The sequence below is a fragment of the Musca autumnalis genome, unplaced genomic scaffold (genome assembly GCF_047663935.1).
Source record: "Musca autumnalis isolate F117 unplaced genomic scaffold, ASM4766393v1 scaffold_1, whole genome shotgun sequence".
In the NCBI taxonomy this organism is placed as follows: domain Eukaryota; kingdom Metazoa; phylum Arthropoda; class Insecta; order Diptera; family Muscidae; genus Musca; species Musca autumnalis.
In genome coordinates this window covers 136,404,857-136,426,111 of record NW_027411644.1, presented here as the reverse complement: position 1 = coordinate 136,426,111, position 21,255 = coordinate 136,404,857, and the positions used below count along the sequence as shown (strand labels likewise).

The window sequence follows — 21,255 nt, the reverse complement described above, 5'->3', positions numbered from 1 at the left end:
TCTCCTAGGTTGACACGAGCTAGCATCCTTGCAGCCTGGAAAGTGTGTGCTTGGGCCAGCTAAGTAAGTAAGTGTGACTACAACCGTCGAATGTTTTTATTGCACTCGACGCACATTCGACGGTTGAAGTCACACTACACTAGTTTTTAAGTTTGATTATTATTATTATTTACATATCTAATATACTCCCTGATGATGAAATTCATAGAATTTCGAAATATTGGAGACAATAAATAAATAAACCAAATTTATAGACCTCAAGCTCGAATAGAATTTTTTATCCACCGAATAAAAAGATCGAAAAAACACAAAAATAATTATTTTAAAGAAATTTTTTTTAAAACATGCAATTTTGCTGCAGATGAATTGGCCACCACTGTCTATTGAAAGCCAATAGCCTTTAAACCTAAAAAATTAACAATTATTTTGATGTACGTTGGAAACCAAACATACAATACTCATGGCAATGCTAAAATAATGGATTTATTTCATAAGTGTCGTCTGATAGATGCTACGTTAACTATATTTTCTTCTCTATCATCAAAATATAGTTCCACTGAGCTTATCATTTTAGAAAACTATGACATTTGTGTACAAATTCATTTTTCTCATTTATTCAAAACAAAAAAACGCTCCGCCACATCACCGATTACTTGCTATCGGCGATTATTTTCTATCGCTTTACGTGGTACACATTTTAAATTTTGTCGCAGAGACGATTGACATTTTTTTTTAAAATTCATTCTCAGTTTTGCCACTGCTTCATTGAGATTATGGCGACCTTGAGAATGGGAAAACTCCCTGGGAATATTCGGAACAGGGCTCTAAACAATAATCATTGTTTTTTTGTGAATGTGTACATAATTATAATTTATTACTATATCTACAGCTCGTCATGTTCATTGGCTTGGTCGTCTTGTTCTGACAGTTCCTCTTTATCATCATCATCATCTGAATATGAAGACTTTTGTTCATTCTCATCTTTTTTTCTCTGTTCTTCATCTTGTTCTTCCTTCATTTTCCTTTCACCAGCTTGAGTATTCTTTACATCTCCCGCGACTGTCATTGCCATTTCAATATCGTCCGTAATAAGTATATTATCGAATATTGTTCCAGACTTAACTTGCCACAAATCAAAACCAATGGTGCATATTTCCTTTCTAAGATACAGATTTGGATCAGAACTATACTCTGGATTATCGATTTCCGGATGTTGCCAAGGTCCTTTATAATTTGGATTATCAAGTTGTTTTGGTTGCCATTCTCCTTTATATTCGGGATTATCAACCATTGGGGGTTCCCATTCACCATCCATTTCATTATCCCAGTCTTCTGGTTTGGTGGCATCAGGATCAGGAATGAGTTGAGGTTTATCCCAATCTTCTGGTTTTGTGTCATCTTGGTCGGGAATTGTGGCCTAAAAATGAAAAGTAAACAAATTAGTCGCCCACTTCACCTGTAAACAATATTTGTACTAGCGCTTATTATCATAAACTGCTTTATTCCCCATAATATTTATTATTAATTTATTCTATTCTTTTTATTTGTTATATTAATTCTAGAAATTGTATAATTTCCTTCTGAGCGGTATATATACACAGGCTGACTTCTTAAATGCAACATGATTCGTCTCATGAAATCGTCTTGACTTCATAAATGCAACAAGACGCGTCACGTTACGCGGTGTCGCTGGCTGCGACGTGAGTTTCTCCTGGGAGGGATAGCGAATTTAACAACTCCTTGTGAGCCACCAATTCCCACCAACCAAATAAAAACACCTTCATAAATTTATATGTATGTGTATGTGACTATTAGTAGTGCACGTAGCGTTTATTTCCAACAAAAAAATATAATTAAAAACTAATAAAAATTAAACAGAGCCACACAACTTACCGCAGTCTTTATCCCTCACGAACTAAATTTTTTAAAAAAGGGCGACAATATTAAACCACAAAATTCTACTGCATTGCAAATTTCTAACGGTTTTGTTTCAACAAAAACCTGTTTGTGTGACAATCAATGCACGACTCCAAACAAAATAAATCAAAACATAGAAACACACACATGCAAACATATGGATAGTCATGTCATTGATGTCACACCATCACCCATATGTTGCTGTGTGAAAATGAGATCAAACAAAAATAAAATATATGAGCGGCAGCGACATCGTGAATCGACCCGATTCACTATTCAATATCTAAGATGGCAAGTTTAGAGACGGGGCGCTTCAAGACTCCAGTCGATGTGACAATATCAGCTTGTCGGACTACACCATCTTTGCCTTTGTACACCTCTTGCACTCGACCTCTTCTCCATTCACGACGAGATACATCAGGATCACAAATTAATACCAAGTCATCTGGGGATACGGGCTTTGTGTACTGGCACCATTAAGCTCTTCTCATCAGTGTTGGCAAATATTCCGCGATCCACCTTTTCCAAAAGAGGTCACGAAGCTGTCGTGAGATACGCCACTCTTTCTTTAACACAGCTGGTTTGTTGACAATTGTTCCGGCAGGAGTTTCTGGCATATTTGGATGCCCCAACAAAAAATGATTCGGCGTTAATGGTTCTTCTTCATCAGGACCAACAGGCAGATGGGTTAAAGGGCGCGAATTGACTATATTTTCGGCTTCAATGAGAAAAGTATGTAAAGTGTGCTCTCTGGGGGCGACTTCCTTCAACGTTACACGCAATACATTTTTGACATATTGAACCATCCGTTCCCAAATGCCTCCTTCTGATGGATTATATGGGCAATTGAACTGCCAGTCAATGCTCTTTGTAGACAACTCATCCTTCACTCGGACCACATCGAAAACTTCTTCAAATCTCTTGGCTTCTTGGTCTGCTCCAACAAAATTCTTGCCATTATCACTCCGTATTCTTATGGGTGTTCCTCTTCGATTTATAAAGTTGCGTATTGCTAAAATGCAGGCATCGGTTGACAGATCAAGGGCAATCTCCAAATGTATGGCTCTTATCGTCAAACATGTAAATAGAGCCACCCATCGTTTTTCATGACGTCGACCAATGGTGATGGTAATTGAGCCAAAATAATCTAGCCCGGTATAGGCAAATGGACGGACATTTGGAGTTAATCTGTCGCTAGGCAGGGAACCCATAAACGGCGGCATTGGAGAGACACGGCGTAACTTGCTGACATTACATTTGGAGATACAGCTTTTCAAAAGTTTTCGAAGTCGAGGAATCCAATAACGTCTTCTTATGGCGGCAATAGTGGCTTCAAAGTTTTGGTGCTTCATAAGTTTATGCTCATGGACAACAATAAGTTCGGCTAGGCGATGCTTTGGCGAAAGTATAATGGGACGTCTGGTTTCAATAGGCAAGCAACTGGCGGCATCAATACGTCCATAAACTCGCATCAAATTATTCTCGTCAATATAGGGCGACAGACTGTACAACTCGCTGCTTTTTGGGATGGAACCACCAGACTTTAAAACATCTAATTCGAAGGCAAAACTTTTACGTTGAGATAGGCGGCAAAGAACAGTTTCGGCATCCTTCAATTCGACGACTGTTAGACAACTTTCAACCTCTCCAATATGGCTCTTATCGTCAAACATGTAAATAGAGCCACCCATCGTTTTTCATGACGTCGACCAATGGTGATGGTAATTGGGCCAAAATAATCTAGCCAGGTATAGGCAAATGGACGGACATTTGGAGTTAATCTGTCGCTAGGCAGGGAACCCATAAACGGCGGCAAATCTCAGGACACAACCCATTGTACGTTTTATCCTGAGAAAAGAAGAGAAACGATTAAAATGTATAACAACATTTGTACTGACGTTAACACAAATTTCGAACGAAGCTCTTCTTCAGGCGGCTCGTTATTAGAGGTTGAAATCATTTCGGGCCAATCATCCTTCGGCTGATGCAAAAATTGTGGACCTTGGTACCAGCGAGAATTAAAAGAGAAATCCATATTTCTTTTGGATCTTGTTGTTTCATCGGTAACATTAAAATTTGTGGGCAACCATTTCCAATCAGTAGGACATGTGGAATCCAAAATCTCTGTGATTCTATGGGCGACAAACGGCTTATATCTTCTGTTGTCAGAATTTTTCCAATTGATGGCAGTTGAGGAATCACTCCAGCAAATTCCTCCTTTCTCGATGGTGCACAGCAAACGAGTTCCCAATACAGCAGCTTGTAGTTCAAGTCTGGGAATGGTCATTGATTTCAACGGAGCACATTTGGTTTTTGAGGTAATAAATGAGGCTTTAATTTCATTATCTGACTTTATTGACCTCCAATATGACACAACACCAAATGCGTCGTCGCTGGCATCGACGAAAATGTGCAACTCGACTTTTTCAGGCAATCCAATAGTATCTAGGAACACTCACTTGGGCCACATTCTTCAACTCATCACGCCAATATCATATCTCCAGACTTCTTTCAACAATAATTTAGCAGTTACCATGAAGTGACTTAATAAGCCCAGGGGGTCGTATACGGACATGACAACACTCAACAATCCCCTCTTTGTTGGGCACCTTTCTCCACTGATGACGTCTGGTTTGACTCGATGGAATTTCACCTCAAACTTAAATGCGTCGTCACCAGAAAGCCAATACATGCCCAAAATCTTTTCTGTGGAAAACTGAACATCGGCTAAATCATCACAGAAGTTGAAATTTCTTCCTAAATTAACCTCCAGAGCCACGACAACCTCTTTTGAATTCGATGCGAAATTGCGCAACTCGAAAACAGCTGACTTATGTATTTCACGTACTTTCATTGATATCACTATGGCTTTCTCTGCAGTTTTAAAGCTGTTGACATAACATCTCTTTGATATCTGCACAAACAGCAACTTTCCCCATTCGAAAATTAAACAAGACGGCAGGCAACGGTCTATATTGTTGAGGACCCTTCAATAATTTCGAATTTAGAGAAACTCCTTCGACTTTGGCGGCAGCATCAAACACTAGGCGAAGTTTCCCAGGCTTCAGGGGATTCAACACACCAAAATGTGGCAGATACCAACTTCTAGGGCTACAAATAGATATTTCGGATGATGTTAACTTTCGTACATACCCTTTATAGACATAATCCTGAATGATTCTTTTGTAGTCGGCACCAAACTCAGGATTCTTCTTCATTTTCCGCTCAATTCCAACAAGTCGATTAAAGGCCATGGAATAGCTATCCGGCAGGATTACATTTTCATCACGCCATAGTAGTCTGGATTGAAATCTTCCGGCAACCTTTATCGTAAAATCCTTGAGCAACTGTCTAGCACGAACATCATCCTTACCCTCTATTGTCGGCAGGGCCTTCACAACAAAATTTTCTGTTTCGAAGTAACTTGACACCAAATCATATAAATTTTGCTCTGGCTGAGCTGTCAGCAAATATGTGTGGGATGTAGGCTGTCTTCCACACACCTGCATAAGGTCCACCTTCTTCTAATGGCACAACTTCATCTGGCAACCCCAAATGACAATGATCAAGGCCGATGAGCATCTTAGGCGTCACGTTGCTGTATGGCTTCACTGGCACTTCATAATGCTTATTTGATTTCATGTTGAAACTTTGAGTGGGCAATTTCAAATTTGGAACACCATACACATTTTTTAAAGCATACTTCCTCTTCTTAGAAATGCCACTCACATGAAGATCAACCACCATTGCACTTTCTTGAGACGACTTACCACCATACCAGCTTAAATTCAAATTGCTTTGACGGCCACTAAGTCCAAGCTGCCTCACCAACGAACTGTCTATCATGGTCACCGATGAACCTTCATCCAACAAGGCAAACGTTTCAACAACACAGTTCGAACCATAAAGCTTCACAGGCACCACACGGAACAACAAGTTTGAATTGTCACAAATACTGGAAACACAACTCAATACTGGTTCGGCATCTGAATCACCTCGAGTAGCAACACAATTTAAATTTGAATTATTTTCGCCAACTTCTTTTGATTTATCATGCAGCAATTTGTTATGTTTTCTTTGGCAACCATTCACCTGACATTCTTTTCTACGGCGGCAATTTCTAGTAGAATGTCCACTACCAAGGCAAGAAAAGCATAACCTTAACCTTTTCACTTCATTCCATTTATTCGGCACTGACATGGAATGAAATTTCTTGCAATCAAACAAATTGTGTTATCCTCGGCATAATCGGCACTCCTCTTCTTTATCTCGATCATCGGATGCATACAGAACCACTTTTTTCTTGGTTTCACCTGTTGGACGACTTGTTGTTGTAAGCTGGACACTTCGAATCAAATTGGCAACACCTTTCAACCAATTGCTGAAATCCAAAACTGTAGGCCACCATTCCAAATTCGACGAGTACTGAGCCCATTCCAAACCTTACTCATGGGCAACTTTTGAATTAACTCATCCATTAGTGTAGGGTTTGACATAGACTAATTAATCGTATAGACAGAGAAAGTTGTAGTGTGCTTGTTTGTTGTAGATGGCGCCCATCCATTCAATATGCTCTCGATATCCTGAAGTTGTCACTCAAATATGTCGTGTAGTAGCTCCATAGACAAAATAATCTATAGATTGAGAATTTTAATGTGTTGATTTTTTATAGATGTTGCCCTTCCACTCAATATGTTCTCGATATGTTATGGTTTTCACTCAAATATGTCGTGTAGTATCCCAATGTTAAAAAAAAATACCACTAACGTCATCTAACTATTACTAAGTAACATGCTGAGAACAATTCTTCGTCTACACCTTCATTAGTCTATGGGGTTTGATAAATGTTGATGACCATTTGCTGTTTCCAAAAAGGCGGCAAGATTCTGTACTTTTATTGCAAGTGGCACCAACTTCTCTACAGCATTTTCACCTGCTTCAACTGCCCTCGTATTAACAATTCAGGTCGGCCATATTGGAATTTCAGTTGCTCCATCACTGTGTTCACATTGTCCGGATGTATGAGCAACGACTTCACATATTCTCTGGCATCACCCTTCAACGCTTTCTGCAGTCGCAAACAATTTTCAAAATTATTATATAGGTAGGCTGCCGTTGAATGTTCAAATGCCGTCGAAAACATTGGCCAGTCTTCAGGAACACCACTAAAACTCGGCAAGTCGTACAACTTCTTTGGCAATGGTGGCATCAAGAAGTTATTATAATATGGCGACTGTTGAACGGCATAAAACGGCTGCGTCAAGGGCGACTGAGACGCAGGCAGAGAAGTTGGCAGCGACGGTTGGGCAACGGCGGCTGACTATGGCGGAATACAGTAGGCTGATCATTGGTTACGTAAGATTGTGGTGTGAGACTCGGGCCATTCGTGTCTACTTCAGATTGGGCACAACTGGAACCACCACTATACTCACTTAGAATGTTACCAGTAACCATTTGTGCTAAACTCGGTGTTGATGCAGCTTTCAGTGAGCGCTGAGAGTTCGCCAGTTGTAGCTGCAACACGTCAATTTGCTTCCTCATACTTTCCATCTCAACTTGGGAAACATTTTGCATTGTTGCTGTTGCAATCGGCTGTGTGAGAACACCTGTAGTTGTTGTAGCGGCAATTGTAAATGGTGTACTAGAAGTTCCAGCAGTGGTAGGCACATTTGACCCTCCGGCTGAAGTGGAGGCACCAACTGGAACACTTTTAGTACAACTCGCATTTGTTTTTGTTGTATTTGGTGGCGATCTCGGCATCATATTTACAGCACACAACAATGCACAACAGGTATCAAAATTCAAAATGGCAGCACAAATCCAAATTAAAATGCCGCTAAAATTTGCCACCAAAAAATTCTCCAAGTTCTATGGCGGCAAACAATTTTTAAAAATGGCAGCGCAGATTTCAGAAATAAAAATGTCTCCAAAATTTTCCACACAGAGTCTTGCAAACGAACGACAATTTTTCAAAATAGTGGCAAATTTCACACAAATAGCTCCAACTTTAATTTTCAGCACCACAAAATTTCACACCAGAAGGGGCCACACAATTATTTTTATTTGTAGTTTCAGCACAACAAACTTTAAAATCCAAAAGAGCCACAAAATTGCAAAACGACACACTTGTTTCTTGAAACAGCAATTCTTTCTCGAAACAGCAAACAATTTTCCGACGGGCAACACAAAATTCCAACACGGGAATAAAACATAAATTCACAGCAATTTCTCCAATAAAATTGTTCAACAAATGTTCAGCAAATCCAAATAAAATTTCTCCACAAAAACTGTCCAACAATTTCCCAACAGATTGCGAAATAAAATTTGTCGCTGGCTGCGACGTGAGTTTCTCCTGGGAGGGATAGCGAATTTAACAACTCCCTGTGAGCCACCAATTCCCACCAACCAAATAAAAACACCTTCATAAATTTATATGTATGTGTATGTGGGTATTAGTAGTGCACGTAGCGTTTATTTCTAACAAAAAAATATAATTAAAAACTAATAAAAAATTACACAGAGCCACACAACTTACCGCAGTCTTTATCCCTCACGAACTAAATTTATTAAAAAAAGGCGACAATAATAAACCACAAAATTCTACTGCATTGCAAATTTCTAACGGGTTTGTTTCAACAAAAACCTGTTTGAGTGACAATCAATGCAGTAGAATATGAGAAGAAAAGGACTGCGGTAAACAAAAAACATAACAAAGGCTTAACTGATCAGAACGACTCCAAACAAAATAAATCAAAACATAGAAACACACACATGCAAACATATGGATGGTCATGTCATTGATGTCTCACCATCACCCATATGTTGCTGTGTGAAAATGAGATCAAACAAAAATGTAAACAAAAATAAAATATATGAGCGGCAGCGACACGCGGTAATTGCCTAATTCGCGCAGTGTCTCCACTTGTGCTACACTACAATTGACATTTCTTTAGTACTGTTATGTCAACTGACATTTACGAAGAAAACAAGAAAAATACATGAAAAAACAATTAGAAATTGCGGATTTGTGGTATGATGTGTAATAAATTAAAAAAAAAAACGAAAGCAAAAAACAATTTTACAAAAAGTACGCAAATTAATGCAGTAAAATGACATGTGTCTTTTTTGACAATGTCAGTGTTGCCACTCATAGGGCTCATTTACACGAGGAAACAATGTTTCCTCTAAAACGCGTGTTCCGTTTTGATTCTCATTCGTAATTGCATTTTCAGGGCTGCGCTGTTTAACAAGCGTACCTTTTGAACGGTAGACGTACGTTTTTACATTAAGTTACCAAAAATGATTATCTACCTATTGTACATAAATATTCAAAAAACAATTTTTTGGAAAACTACAAAAACAGGTAAAATGAATAGGTTAATAATATAAATAACCATTCATGAAAAATTCCGTAAAAAGTATAGACACATGTGGGTAAAATATACCTGTATTACCTGCCTTCTGTACGTTTTTGTACAATCACATCTACATTTGTTCCCAACACTGACCAATTTTGCGAATGAGAATCAAAACGGAACACACGTTTTAGAGGAAACAAGCGAACATTGTTTCCTCGTGTAAACGAGCTCATACTGACTTTGTCTTCACATTAGAGTTGTATAGTTCATGAACGAACTAGTTCAATTGAACGATTCATTCAAAAGAGCGTATGAACGATCAACGAACGAACGATTCACAATCTAGTTCAGCATTCACTTATGAATAAAGTGACGCCGTCTTCTGTGCTAAGTGGTGCCTTCGTAATGTAATGAGTTTGTTTATGTTTTGGATCAATGTGAAGTGTCAACCCATCGTAGTAAAAGTAATTTCTACATAAAGAACATTTTTGACGTAACATATCCCAATATATCGAATCCAATGTGCCTTGTTTTGGATAGAAAAAGAAAAAAAAAATAAAACATACATACGCAAAGATTTTTCGCAGTGATAATTTCCACACACACAAATAAGGTTTTTTCCAGCCACTTATATTGAAATTCTTAATGCAAACTTAATCTTTCTTTATGAATGGAATAAAGATATCTAAATGTAATGTATACTATTCTAATGTTTGTTCCTATTTGGTGTATATACAGTGCTGCTCAAAACATTTGCAACTCAGATGCCTATTTCACATTTAGGCTATTTTTAAGGACATATTATGTTTTGAATTATATTTATTTCTACAATTTGATTCTTTCTTGACCCAACTTTCAAGATTTTAAAATGAATATTCAGTTCTTAACACTTATGTTACAGAAATGTGTGAAATGTCGGAGGATCACGTGTATTAGCCTGCTCAAAACATATGCAACTCCGCGGTTAGTATATTTATTACTTAATTTTTGTTGAGTTTTTTGTATTGTGTGGAATAAGATGGTTTTTAATCAGAAGAAGGGGGCAAAAAACTTTCATGAGAAATACATTCTATGCCGCCTATGTTTAATTTTGATAGACAATTATGCCGAAAACAGGACATTTGTAATTTTTTAATAAAAACTAAAGTTATGGTCCGAAATTTGTACCAAAGATATGAAAAATGTTTATTTCTAAAAATTGTGGAACCAACGCAGTCCAGAAATAAATAAAGAAACATGACAATATTGAAAATTGAGCAGTATACCGCGTAAAAAGTAATAAAATTGCGATAAGATGGGAAGGAAGTGAATGTACAACTAGATCTACTGCAGGGGATAATCAAATAATGATGCGAATTATATAGCAGATCCCTCAGAGAACATCAACAGATGTTAAATAAAGGGTTTACATCGATAAATCTATACAAAACCCTCTGATACATACCATAGATAGCGGTGTACCAGTATGGGCGAATTTTAGGAAAACAGTAAATTCTAGGAAATCTTCCATTTTTCATATAAATTTTGTAAAAAATTTTTGGAATTGATTTTGAAGTTATAAAATTGAGTATTTTTCGTCGACTTAAATCAATATTTGAGTTATATGACTTGAAAAAATGTACTTGATCACCAAGTCGAATAATAATCGAATATGTCCCCTTATACAAAAAAGTTGACCCAAAACGAAGATGGTGTTTTATATTGACCTGGAGGCATTTTTATGGTCAGATATGGTACTAGAGGCATGAGGTCGAGATATTTATTGGATTTAAAAACTAACCAGACATATAATATGTCGAAATCGCACCACGTACATACCACCGATGTCGTATAAGAGAGGTTTTTGGCATAATACCGCCACTAAACGTATGTATAACCACGTAAAACTAGCATTTTTTTGCAAATATTTTTTGTGTTCTTATCGGACCGGATCGGCTTAACTGATCTGAATTCATATAAAAGGTTCCGGGACCCTAAAATGGACTCTACACTATTTAATATCTAATAAAACTTTCGTTTTTAATAATTATCCTTAGAGACAGGGTTCAAAAGGATATATTAATTAATTTAGTTACCTGAATATCTTTATGATATGTCTAGATAATAAATAAAAGTTTAAACTTACAAAATACAAATCGTATCTTCAGATTTTGAATCAAATTTTCTAAGTTGCAAATGTTTTGAGCAGGACCAAAAGTGAGTCCGAGCTTTGTTTCGTGTATTTTTGTAAAATAAGTGCAATTATTGCCAATTCTTTTTTAAATCTTTAAAAAGGGGTCAATAAACAATCAACCTACAAAAATGTTTGCTTTTCAAATCCATAAATTACCTCAGAACTATATAAAAAGTGAAGTAGTCATTCCAGTTGCAAATGTTTTGAGCAGCACTGTATGTGTTTTCATCAAGCGAACGATTAAGAGTACGTGAACGATTCAGATCCGAATGATTGAACTGGATAGTGAACTATGAACTAGATTACTGAACTAGTTCAGTTAAAAGAGCTGAGCTACTGAACTAGATCTTTCAAATTAACTAGATTGTACAACTCTACTTCACATTAGATTGTCATCACTTGCAATGGAAATGATGCATTTATGAAGTCAGCCATAACTAAATTATGGGGGTTATCATGAACGGCAATTCCCCGTGAATTTTTCCCCTTAAGTTGCAACGGCGGAAAGACGGAACTCACGGGGAAATTTCATTCATGATAACCCCCTATATTTACAGTTAGTCAACTATATTGTTGCAAACGATGAATTTTTAAAAATTTAGATATTTAATTAGGAATTACTACAAGTAATTCTTTCAATAATGTTGGGCGTTTTGTAAATATCTGTTGATTTACTTGTTAATGACAACATCAAGCCAATAAATGCAGAAATCGGTCGGAAATAACAAAAACAACGGGCAAAATTGATAGGTACCTGGTTTTTGTGATGTCAACTAAATAATTGCAAAATGAATGAATGTGCAATAAAATCGTGGGATTTTCCCCGCAATTTTTTCCAATTAAAGATTTTTATGACTTTTATGGTATGTGGACATGTAGATCCATAATTTTTTATCATAAATAAATGTTTGAGTGTGTAACATAGACAGTATATTAAGAAAAAGAGAAAGGCAGGTAAGCGGTTTTGGAAAATATGCTACATTTGGTCTATTCTAATTATAATAATCATAAATCCGAAAGAGAAATCTTTAAAGTCACCTCTCGTAAGCTGAGAAGTGTGTACAACATAGCCGACCAAGAAGAGCGAGCGCTTAAATCGTTTATGTGTGGGTAAAATTACACTGACAGAACAGGGTGATGATTTTCATATTGAGTATGAAATGAAAAACACAGGAAAAAAGTTGTCACGGCGTGTTAGCGTTCAGGGCCAAACATAGTGGTGGGTGTGTGGGTTCGAATCATCGGCTTTCCTTTTTCATTTGCATTATAGATCATAAAAAAAGCTCGATTAATAAATTAAAAAAAATTAATACTAAAAATGATCTTCGCCTTAAAAGGCAAAATTTTCAATTAGAAAAAATATATTTCTGGCGCGTTCGCTTTGTATGACTAAAATTAAAAATAATATACAGTGAATCACAGTCAAAAGTATCCACTTCAGTAGTGCGATTCTCTAACTCATTTTTGGAGTTACCGACAATTGTCGGTAAAATTAAAATGCTTATAATTTTGGTAATTACCGATGTTTTTCGGTAAGTTAGCGACGAATAAAAAGTAATCGTAAAGTTCTACCGATAGTAAGAGTGTTGTCAACTTTTATTTGAACTTTTCATTCATAATTTTGCGTTTTAATTTTATCGATTTTTGTCGGTAACTCAAAAAATGTGTTAGAGAATCGCACTACAGATTCTGTTATTAATTATTATTATTATCTGTTGGTCTGTGCGTTTGTCTTTTGTCAATATTTCAGACTTCAAAAACTGTACGATGTCTTCTCGGAGGACGAAAAGACGACTTAGCCACCTCACTTCTGTGAAGGTTACTACGTCATGGTACTCAGCTTTCACTTGTTCCAAAATAAAAATAAATTTTCTGTGAGTCAGAGAATTGTGGCCTCCTCGTAACCGATTTATAATTTTAACGGCAGTTTTCATTATTTCTGAAAACCCAAGGGTTTTTGCAAATAGGGCCTCTTGGTGGATAATGCAGTGTATCACTGGGACATTAATTCCATATCTAGTCAAATGTCCCGCAAAACCTTTATCCTTTCCAGTTAGAACCGTCGTACCGTCCGTGCAAATAGAAAACTTCCGTTTCGAATGCATCAAAAATGGCTTTTCCAGTTACATTTCCATAAAATGATTTCAACTTTAAAATTTCTTCAAATGCATTGAACAAATTGTCTACGGTTCTAATATAAATTAGCATTTGACTTGTGTCCCTTATATCAGTACTTTCATCAAAGCAAACAGATACATATACCGCATTTCGAATCCTCTCCCTTGTTTCATGTTCTATGAATTTCCCTATTTACTCGGTGCGGCGGACTATTGTGGATCGAGATAAAGGCACCTCTTTGAAAATGTCTTCCATTTTTCTACCAGTATCTCCAAAAAAAGGTAATACTGACATAAAAACTTCATTAAAAAACCCCCCATCTTCAAAAGGTCTACATTTCTTGGCCAATTCCAAAGCAATTTTATATGAGGCCTTGATTGTGGCATTATCATAATTGCCTTTGTCTTTTATAATATTAAGACACCTATTATTTTTATTTGTTAAATTATCTTTAAGCTGGCATATTATTTTTTTCGCACATTTCCCGTCATTAAATGATATTTTGTATGCGTATTATAATGACGCTTAAGGTAAGATGGATATACATTTTCATTAAAAATATTAATACAAAACAAAAAATCATTTTCAAATTCTTCCCTCCACATATTTGCTTTACAACTGCAAAATCTTTTCAGTGTACCCAAAAATAAACAAATAAAGCGGCATCAACCTGCTTGCATGACATTCAGTACAAAACTGAAGTAAAAAAATCAAAACATTTGCTCTCTTACTTTGCGTTCGGGTCGCGTGTGTGTGATTTGCCGAAAAACTTCGTAACCAAATCAATACCCACGAACGGGTTTGGTGTACAACATCATTTACCGCACCGAGAAAGAAGCCAGGCTCAAACTGAAGGCGTTACAGGGCAGACCCAAAATAGTAACCACGCGAATTGACAGGAGAATGATTAAAGAAATTGACGAAAGAGCCCAAAGCAGCACGAGAAAATTGATTTTTTTAATTAAAAATGATTTCGGAGTAAGTGTGTCACATGGAAAAGTCAGAAAAGTGCTACATAATAACAAGCACTCATCACGAGTGACTAGGTAAAAACCATTGCCCTCCCAGTACAATATATAGAAACTATTCAGACTTGTTACAGACAACTTTTCACGCCATCTTTAGTATCGGCATGTCGTTATATTTTCTGATGAGACTAAAATTATGCTGTACTATCACGATGGGTCTCAAAAAGTATTGCGAAAATCCTTTACAGCCATGGAAAACAAAAAATTTAATACATACCGTAAAGTTCTGAAAACTGTTATTTATGGTATGGGGTTGTATACCAAACAGTGACGTTGGTAACATTCAGATTTTGGAGGAAACAATGACAGAGGAAATTTATTTAGATGTTTCAAAACATGATTTAACCAAAAGCGTCAAGAAATTTAGACCTGTTGGCCCTGAAAATTCAAACAAATTGCAATATAAGTACTACCAAGACAACGCCCCTAAGCATAAATCTAATTTATGTAGGACATGGTTGTTATAGAACTGTACCAAAGTCATTTACACCCCGATGTCTAGATATTAGCCCCATCGACAATTCATGGGTACACCTGAAGGAAAAAGTCGGGAATAGGCCGCCCACTAACCTGGGGGACTAAATAAAATGCAATAAAGAAGAATGGCAAAAAATACCATTGGAATATGACATTACGAAACTTATTTATTAAATTCAGATACGTTTACAAGCTGTTTTTGATGCCAAAGGTGGGCATACGAAATATTAGAATCAACTTTTCGAAAAATCCGTAAAAGACTGGAAAGTTGTGAATTTTGCAATTTTTTAGTTGACAGTGCAAATAATGAGTTGTTTTCATTTTTGTTAATTTTAAGAAACTGTTTAGTGAAATTTAGCTGTTTTTTATTTTATTATATATTAATATCATCTGTAAGTATTATACTGTTAACAAAAATATCAAAAATTATATTTATTTATATCAATAAAATGATGTTTTATTTCAAATTTTGTAATACAGGTATGTGATGAATTTCGAATCGATTTGGTATGAAAACGATTTGTCCAAAACGAGTGAATTGTATTTAGATGTGATGGGAACCGCATCGAATTTCAATTCCAAGTTGTTTCAATTTCATTAAATTCCCCCATACAAAAAACGGACTAGTGATCCCGAATCTCCAGCTGAAAGCGAGATAAAATACTTTTTGGCAAAAGCCGAAATAAAATTTAATGGAAAATAAAATAAATGTGTGTTCTTATTTAAATTGGCCTATATGAGAGTTTAGTGAGGAAATGTTTGTGCTATTACATGATGAGAACTAGAAACAGCGCATAACAACATATTAAGCGGGTGTCTTCACCAATTTGGAGATGTTACAAGTAGATTTTTTGTTCTGTGCTTTTTTTATCAAAATCTCAAATATTTTGTTAACAAAATATTCCAAAAATAAGGAAAATAAATGTTAATTTATCATTATAGTCCTGTTCTTACATTTCAAACTCTTTCTCACAAAAAATCTAACCAAATTTATTACATCGTTTTTCAATCGACCACAAAAATATGACCGTTTTCAAAACGAGAAAAATAAACGATTATCGGATTGCTTCACACGTCTTTTTGATCAATTTTTCCATAGAACAAAATGGAATATGAAACCGATATCGAAAAGAATTCGATGTCGGAAATGTACATGCATCACACCTACAGTCGTTTTTGACTCGTTTTGAGATCGAAATCGGTTTTCATCACATACCTGATAATTTTGGTTTTGCAATAATTAAGTTGACTAACTGTATATAATACAAAGCGCCGTTTCCATTAAGCGCTCGGCACATACGGTGCGTTGAGCGTCGCGCTACAACAACCACATGAAAAATGTGTAAGTGATGCCAAGTTTTTTGAAAAACAACAATATGGCTGACGCATTAAAGTTAAACATAATTTAACTGTTTTGGGACAACGCGTGTCCCAACGTGTCACTAAACGGACCGTATGTGCCGAGGGCTTAGTGAGAGCAGTGCAGTGCGCTTAGTGAGAGCAAGTGTGCATACATTTAATTCATTATTTACGCAAATATTTGCCTAATGTTACCTTAGGCCGCCATCAGACCATCTGCTTTTTCACATGTATGTAGTCACTTTGGGTATACTAATATACAGAACAGCTGATCCCATACATGTGAAAAAGCAGATGGTCTGATGGCGGCCTTACCTTTAAGCCATACAAAATGCAAAAGTAAGTTTGCACCGGAGAACCTTTGTGGAACTGTGTAAAAACTTCTTAACGTTCATTTTCCGGCGACAACAAATTAGCTGTCGCCGTGCATTTTTACAAACAAATAAAAACGAAAAATTGAAACGTAACATTTTTATTTATTTTAAGTGAATTTATTTAATTTTATATAAGTTTTTTTGTGTTTCAGTACTTATAATGGTAAAAATTACTACAAAACAGCAATTTTAAATACTGGTTGAAAAAATGGAAGCTCACCCAAACGTAGCCCGTGGAGTCACACTTTTTGGCGAAACCAAAGCCACTTTTGATGAGGTATGGAAGGATGTTGCGGAGCAATTAAATAGTTGTGGTCCACCAACCCGTACACCAGATGAATGGCACTGAGTGTGGACTCATTTTAAATCCAGCCCAGACAGCCTCCAGGCAGTTCTACTTTTCTATGCACTTCTCCGGCTTTTACAAATGTCAAAAGTCGAGAGTCTAAGTGTACTATGTCGACCCGCTCTTCTAACAAACATCAAATCAATCATCCAGACACTGATACCTTGAGCAGTAGTAAAGTTCTTGCTTCGCCATCTGTGAACCCCCCTCCGGCTTTTATATATGTCAAAAGTCGAGTATTAGCTTCAACGCTGACGAAATCAACTCCGGCTTTTACGAAAGTCAAAAGTCGAGTATTTATCCCTTTTTTGTCGCGCTCAAATACCTCTCCGGCTTTTACCAAGGTCAAAAGTCGAGTATTTAGCCCTGCTTTGTCGCGTCCATCCTCCTAACCGGCTTTTACTGATGTCAAAAGACGAGAACCGCGTTTGTTGGGTCGGTCTTCGGACAACACCAAACTCTTCCTAAGATAGCATCGTCCAAAGTTTCAATTGTGTCAAAGAAACTTAAGAAAACATAATTTAACTGTTTTGGGACAACGCGTGTCCCAACGTGTCACTAAACGGACCGTATGTGCCGAGGGCTATAGAGTTTTGCCGGCAGTGCGCTTACTGAGAGCAAGTGTGCATACATTTAATTCATTATTTACGCAAATATTTGCCTAATGTTACCTTAGGCCGCCATCAGATCATCTGCTTTTTTACATGTATGTAGTCACTTTGGGTATACTAATATACAGAACAGCTGATCCCATACATGTGAAAAAGCAGATGGTCTGATGGCGGCCTTACCTTTAAGCCATACAAAATGCAAAAGTAAGTTTGCACCGGAGAACCTTTGTGGAACTGTGTAAAAACTTCTTAACGTTCATTTTCCGGCGACAACAAATTAGCTGTCGCCGTGCATTTTTACAAACAAATAAAAACGAAAAATTGAAACGTAACATTTTCATTTATTTTAAGTGAATTTATTTAATTTTATATAAGTTTTTTTGTGTTTCAGTACTTATAATGGTAAAAATTACTACAAAACAGCAATTTTAAATACTGGTTGAAAAAATGGAAGCTCACCCAAACGTAGCCCGTGGAGTCACACTTTTTGGCGAAACCAAAGCCACTTTTGATGAGGTATGGAAGGATGTTGCGGAGCAATTAAATAGTTGTGGTCCACCAACCCGTTCACCAGATGAATGGCACTGAGTGTGGACTCATTTTAAATCCAGCCCAGACAGCCTCCAGGCAGTTCTACTTTTCCATTCACTTCTCCGGCTTTTACAAATGTCAAAAGTCGAGAGTCTAAGTGTACTATGTCGACCCGCTCTTCTAACAAACATCAAATCAATCATCCAGACACTGATACCTTGAGCAGTAGTAAAGTTCTTGCTTCTCCATCTGTGAACCCCCCTCCGGCTTTTATATATGTCAAAAGTCGAGTATTAGCTTCAACGCTGACGAAATCAACTCCGGCTTTTACGAAAGTCAAAAGTCGAGTATTTAGCCCTTTTTTGTCGCGCTCAAATACCTCTCCGGCTTTTACCAAGGTCAAAAGTCGAGTATTTAGCCCTTCTTTGTCGCGTCCATCCTCCTAACCGGCTTTTACTGATGTCGAAAGACGAGAACCGCGTTTGTTGGATCGGTCTTCGGACAACACCAAACTCTTCCTTAGATAGCATCGTCCAAAGTTTCAATTGTGTCAAAGAAACTTAAGAAAACTATTGGGTTTTCTACTTGCCCTGCTGGATCTTGTTCCAGTAAAACAAAGTCGGGTACCCCAAGAGAAGTTTGTTCTCTTCAGTTGTCTTCCCCTAAAAATACCTCTAGCATTGTTGAAACTAAAGCATTAGTCCTGCCTAATGTAAAGGGGAAATCGATCGACCCTCCCCCTATTCGTAACTTGAAATCACAGATTCCTAATCTTGATATAGCGGATTCGTTTGATGACAGCCCAATAGATTTGCTACTTGGCGCTGATCTATACCCTAAAATTCTCGAAGCCGTACCGCCAAAAATCGTTTGGATTCGTTGCTGGCCCAAAAGTCTATTTTTGGGTACCTCCTCACCGGTTCGGTTCCTCTTGCCGCTGGTACGTAATCTCGCATCTGATATTGAAAGTCGACCTCAATAGTCCATTCTTGAAATAAATCGCTTGAAACTAAAATTGAATTGATCAATAACTCGTCTCCATATTCTTGAATCGAGCGAATATCGGAGACGATCATTTCTTAATTACTCGTTATAGAAATCGCTAATTCCCAATTTGAACTATAGCTCAATTGAAATCTGAATTTACGTTCGTGAATCCTATTATTAACACATTTGCACAATATTCACCCTTATTACGGTTGGCGTTGTCGTATCCAAAATTACAAACTGACGTGTCGTAACGTCTAATTGGTATTATTATGTATTTGTACAAAAAAGCAAAAATTTAAATTTTTAAAGAATTCTTTTGGTACCAAAATTAATAGAATTATTAGTAGATCATTTTTAAACTATTAACTCAGAAGAACAACTAACCCTACAGTTTTTACAATCAAAATAAGTGTTCGGCGTAGACGTTTTTGTGGTCATTGGCGTAGTCGTTGTCGTATGGATATTTTTTGGTACCACGTAACATTTACGACGACATTTTTTTCTCATACAAAATTGAAAAATATACAGTCAACCAAAAAAGTCTACATACACCCTATAAATCCCGGGTTTAAAGGGTAAGAAAGCATTTTTATGAAAATCCAAGTACATAGTTCTATCTCATATCCCTAATAAACAATATTACATACATCAAAAATATATTCCATAATACGAATAACGGTAAATGCAATAAAAATTAAAAAAATAATAGGGAAAAAGTGTACATACACCCAATGAAATATAGAGATTACCGTAAAATTTATGGAATAAGCAATACAAATTTTACATTTTATTGCTTTATCGAATGTCTATGGTTGTCTATGACATATTTAAGACAAAATAGGAACATATTTGTGGATTAATTGCCGTTATTTAAGGTCAGACTTCGCGTATAACTTGTTAAAGCGGACCCTTGCAGATTTCTTTGAGTTTTTGAGGTTGTTACTTTATAAAACCCCAGAAAATACAGTGGGACTGATAATTTTGAGATCCTAGAGCGCTTTGAAGTTGTCCTTGTAAACATTATATGCTCCTGAACTTCGCTAAATATACGAATTCATGAGTTTTCTCATAAATTTTATAGTTTTCACAACATTCCAAGGGGCAAATTACATGCAGAAGCCTTCGAATTACCTTGTAATAAAGTCCGGTACAATCCTCGAGCATCCCTTGAATCAGCAATGTAAAAGTTTCCGACATTTATAGCGCTTCAAGTGACCCTAACGATCATAATACGAAAGCATAATAGTAAACAGTGTAAATTTCATACAAATTTCATGCATTCTTTGGAGGTGCTTTTATTTTGATGCTTTGGAAACTTTTGGAGCGGGTTTGCAGAATAATGTTGTACATTACTGATTGAGTTAAGACCCAAAAATGTATTACAAGGTTATTCTAAGGTTCTTGTGTGTAATTTGACCCTTGAAATGCTGTGAAAACTATAAAATTTATGAAAAACTCAGGAATTCGCATATTTAGCAAAGCTCAGGAGCATATATTTTCCATAAGAACAGCTTCAAAGCGCTCTAGGATCTTGAAATAATTAGTCCCACTGTATTTCCTGGGGTTTCATAAACTACCAGACTGAAAAACTCAAAGAAATCTGCAAGGGTCCGCCTTAACGAGCTATACGCGAAGTCTGACCTAAAATAACGACAATTGAAGCACAAATATGTTCCAATTTTGTCTAAAATATATCATAGACAACCAGAGACATTTGATAAAGCAATAAAATGTAAAATTTGTATTGCTTATTCCATAAATTTTACGGTAATCTTAATATTTCATTGGGTGTATGTACACTTTTTCCCTATTACTTTTTTAATTTTTATAGAATTTACCGTTATTCGTATTATGGAATATATTTTTGTTGTATGTAATATTGTTTATTAGGGATATGAAATAAAACTATGTACTTGGATTTTCATAAAAATGCTTCCTTACCCTTAAAACTCGAGATTTATAGGGTGTATGTA

At 36.4% G+C, this 21,255-nt stretch overlaps 1 protein-coding gene across 1 annotated transcript; it reads right to left on the bottom strand.

Moving 5' to 3' along the window:
* Positions 1 to 798: 798 nt before the first annotated feature.
* LOC141390847 (calreticulin-like) lies at positions 799 to 14,892 on the bottom strand. The gene is made up of 2 exons (XM_073963795.1): positions 14,812 to 14,892; positions 799 to 1,417 (listed from the first exon to the last, which is right to left on the bottom strand). Exons 1-2 carry the CDS (start codon positions 14,875 to 14,877, stop codon positions 884 to 886), a joined length of 600 nt encoding a protein of 199 aa, XP_073819896.1. The 5' UTR covers positions 14,878 to 14,892; the 3' UTR covers positions 799 to 883.
* Between the last annotated feature and the right edge of the window lie 6,363 nt (positions 14,893 to 21,255).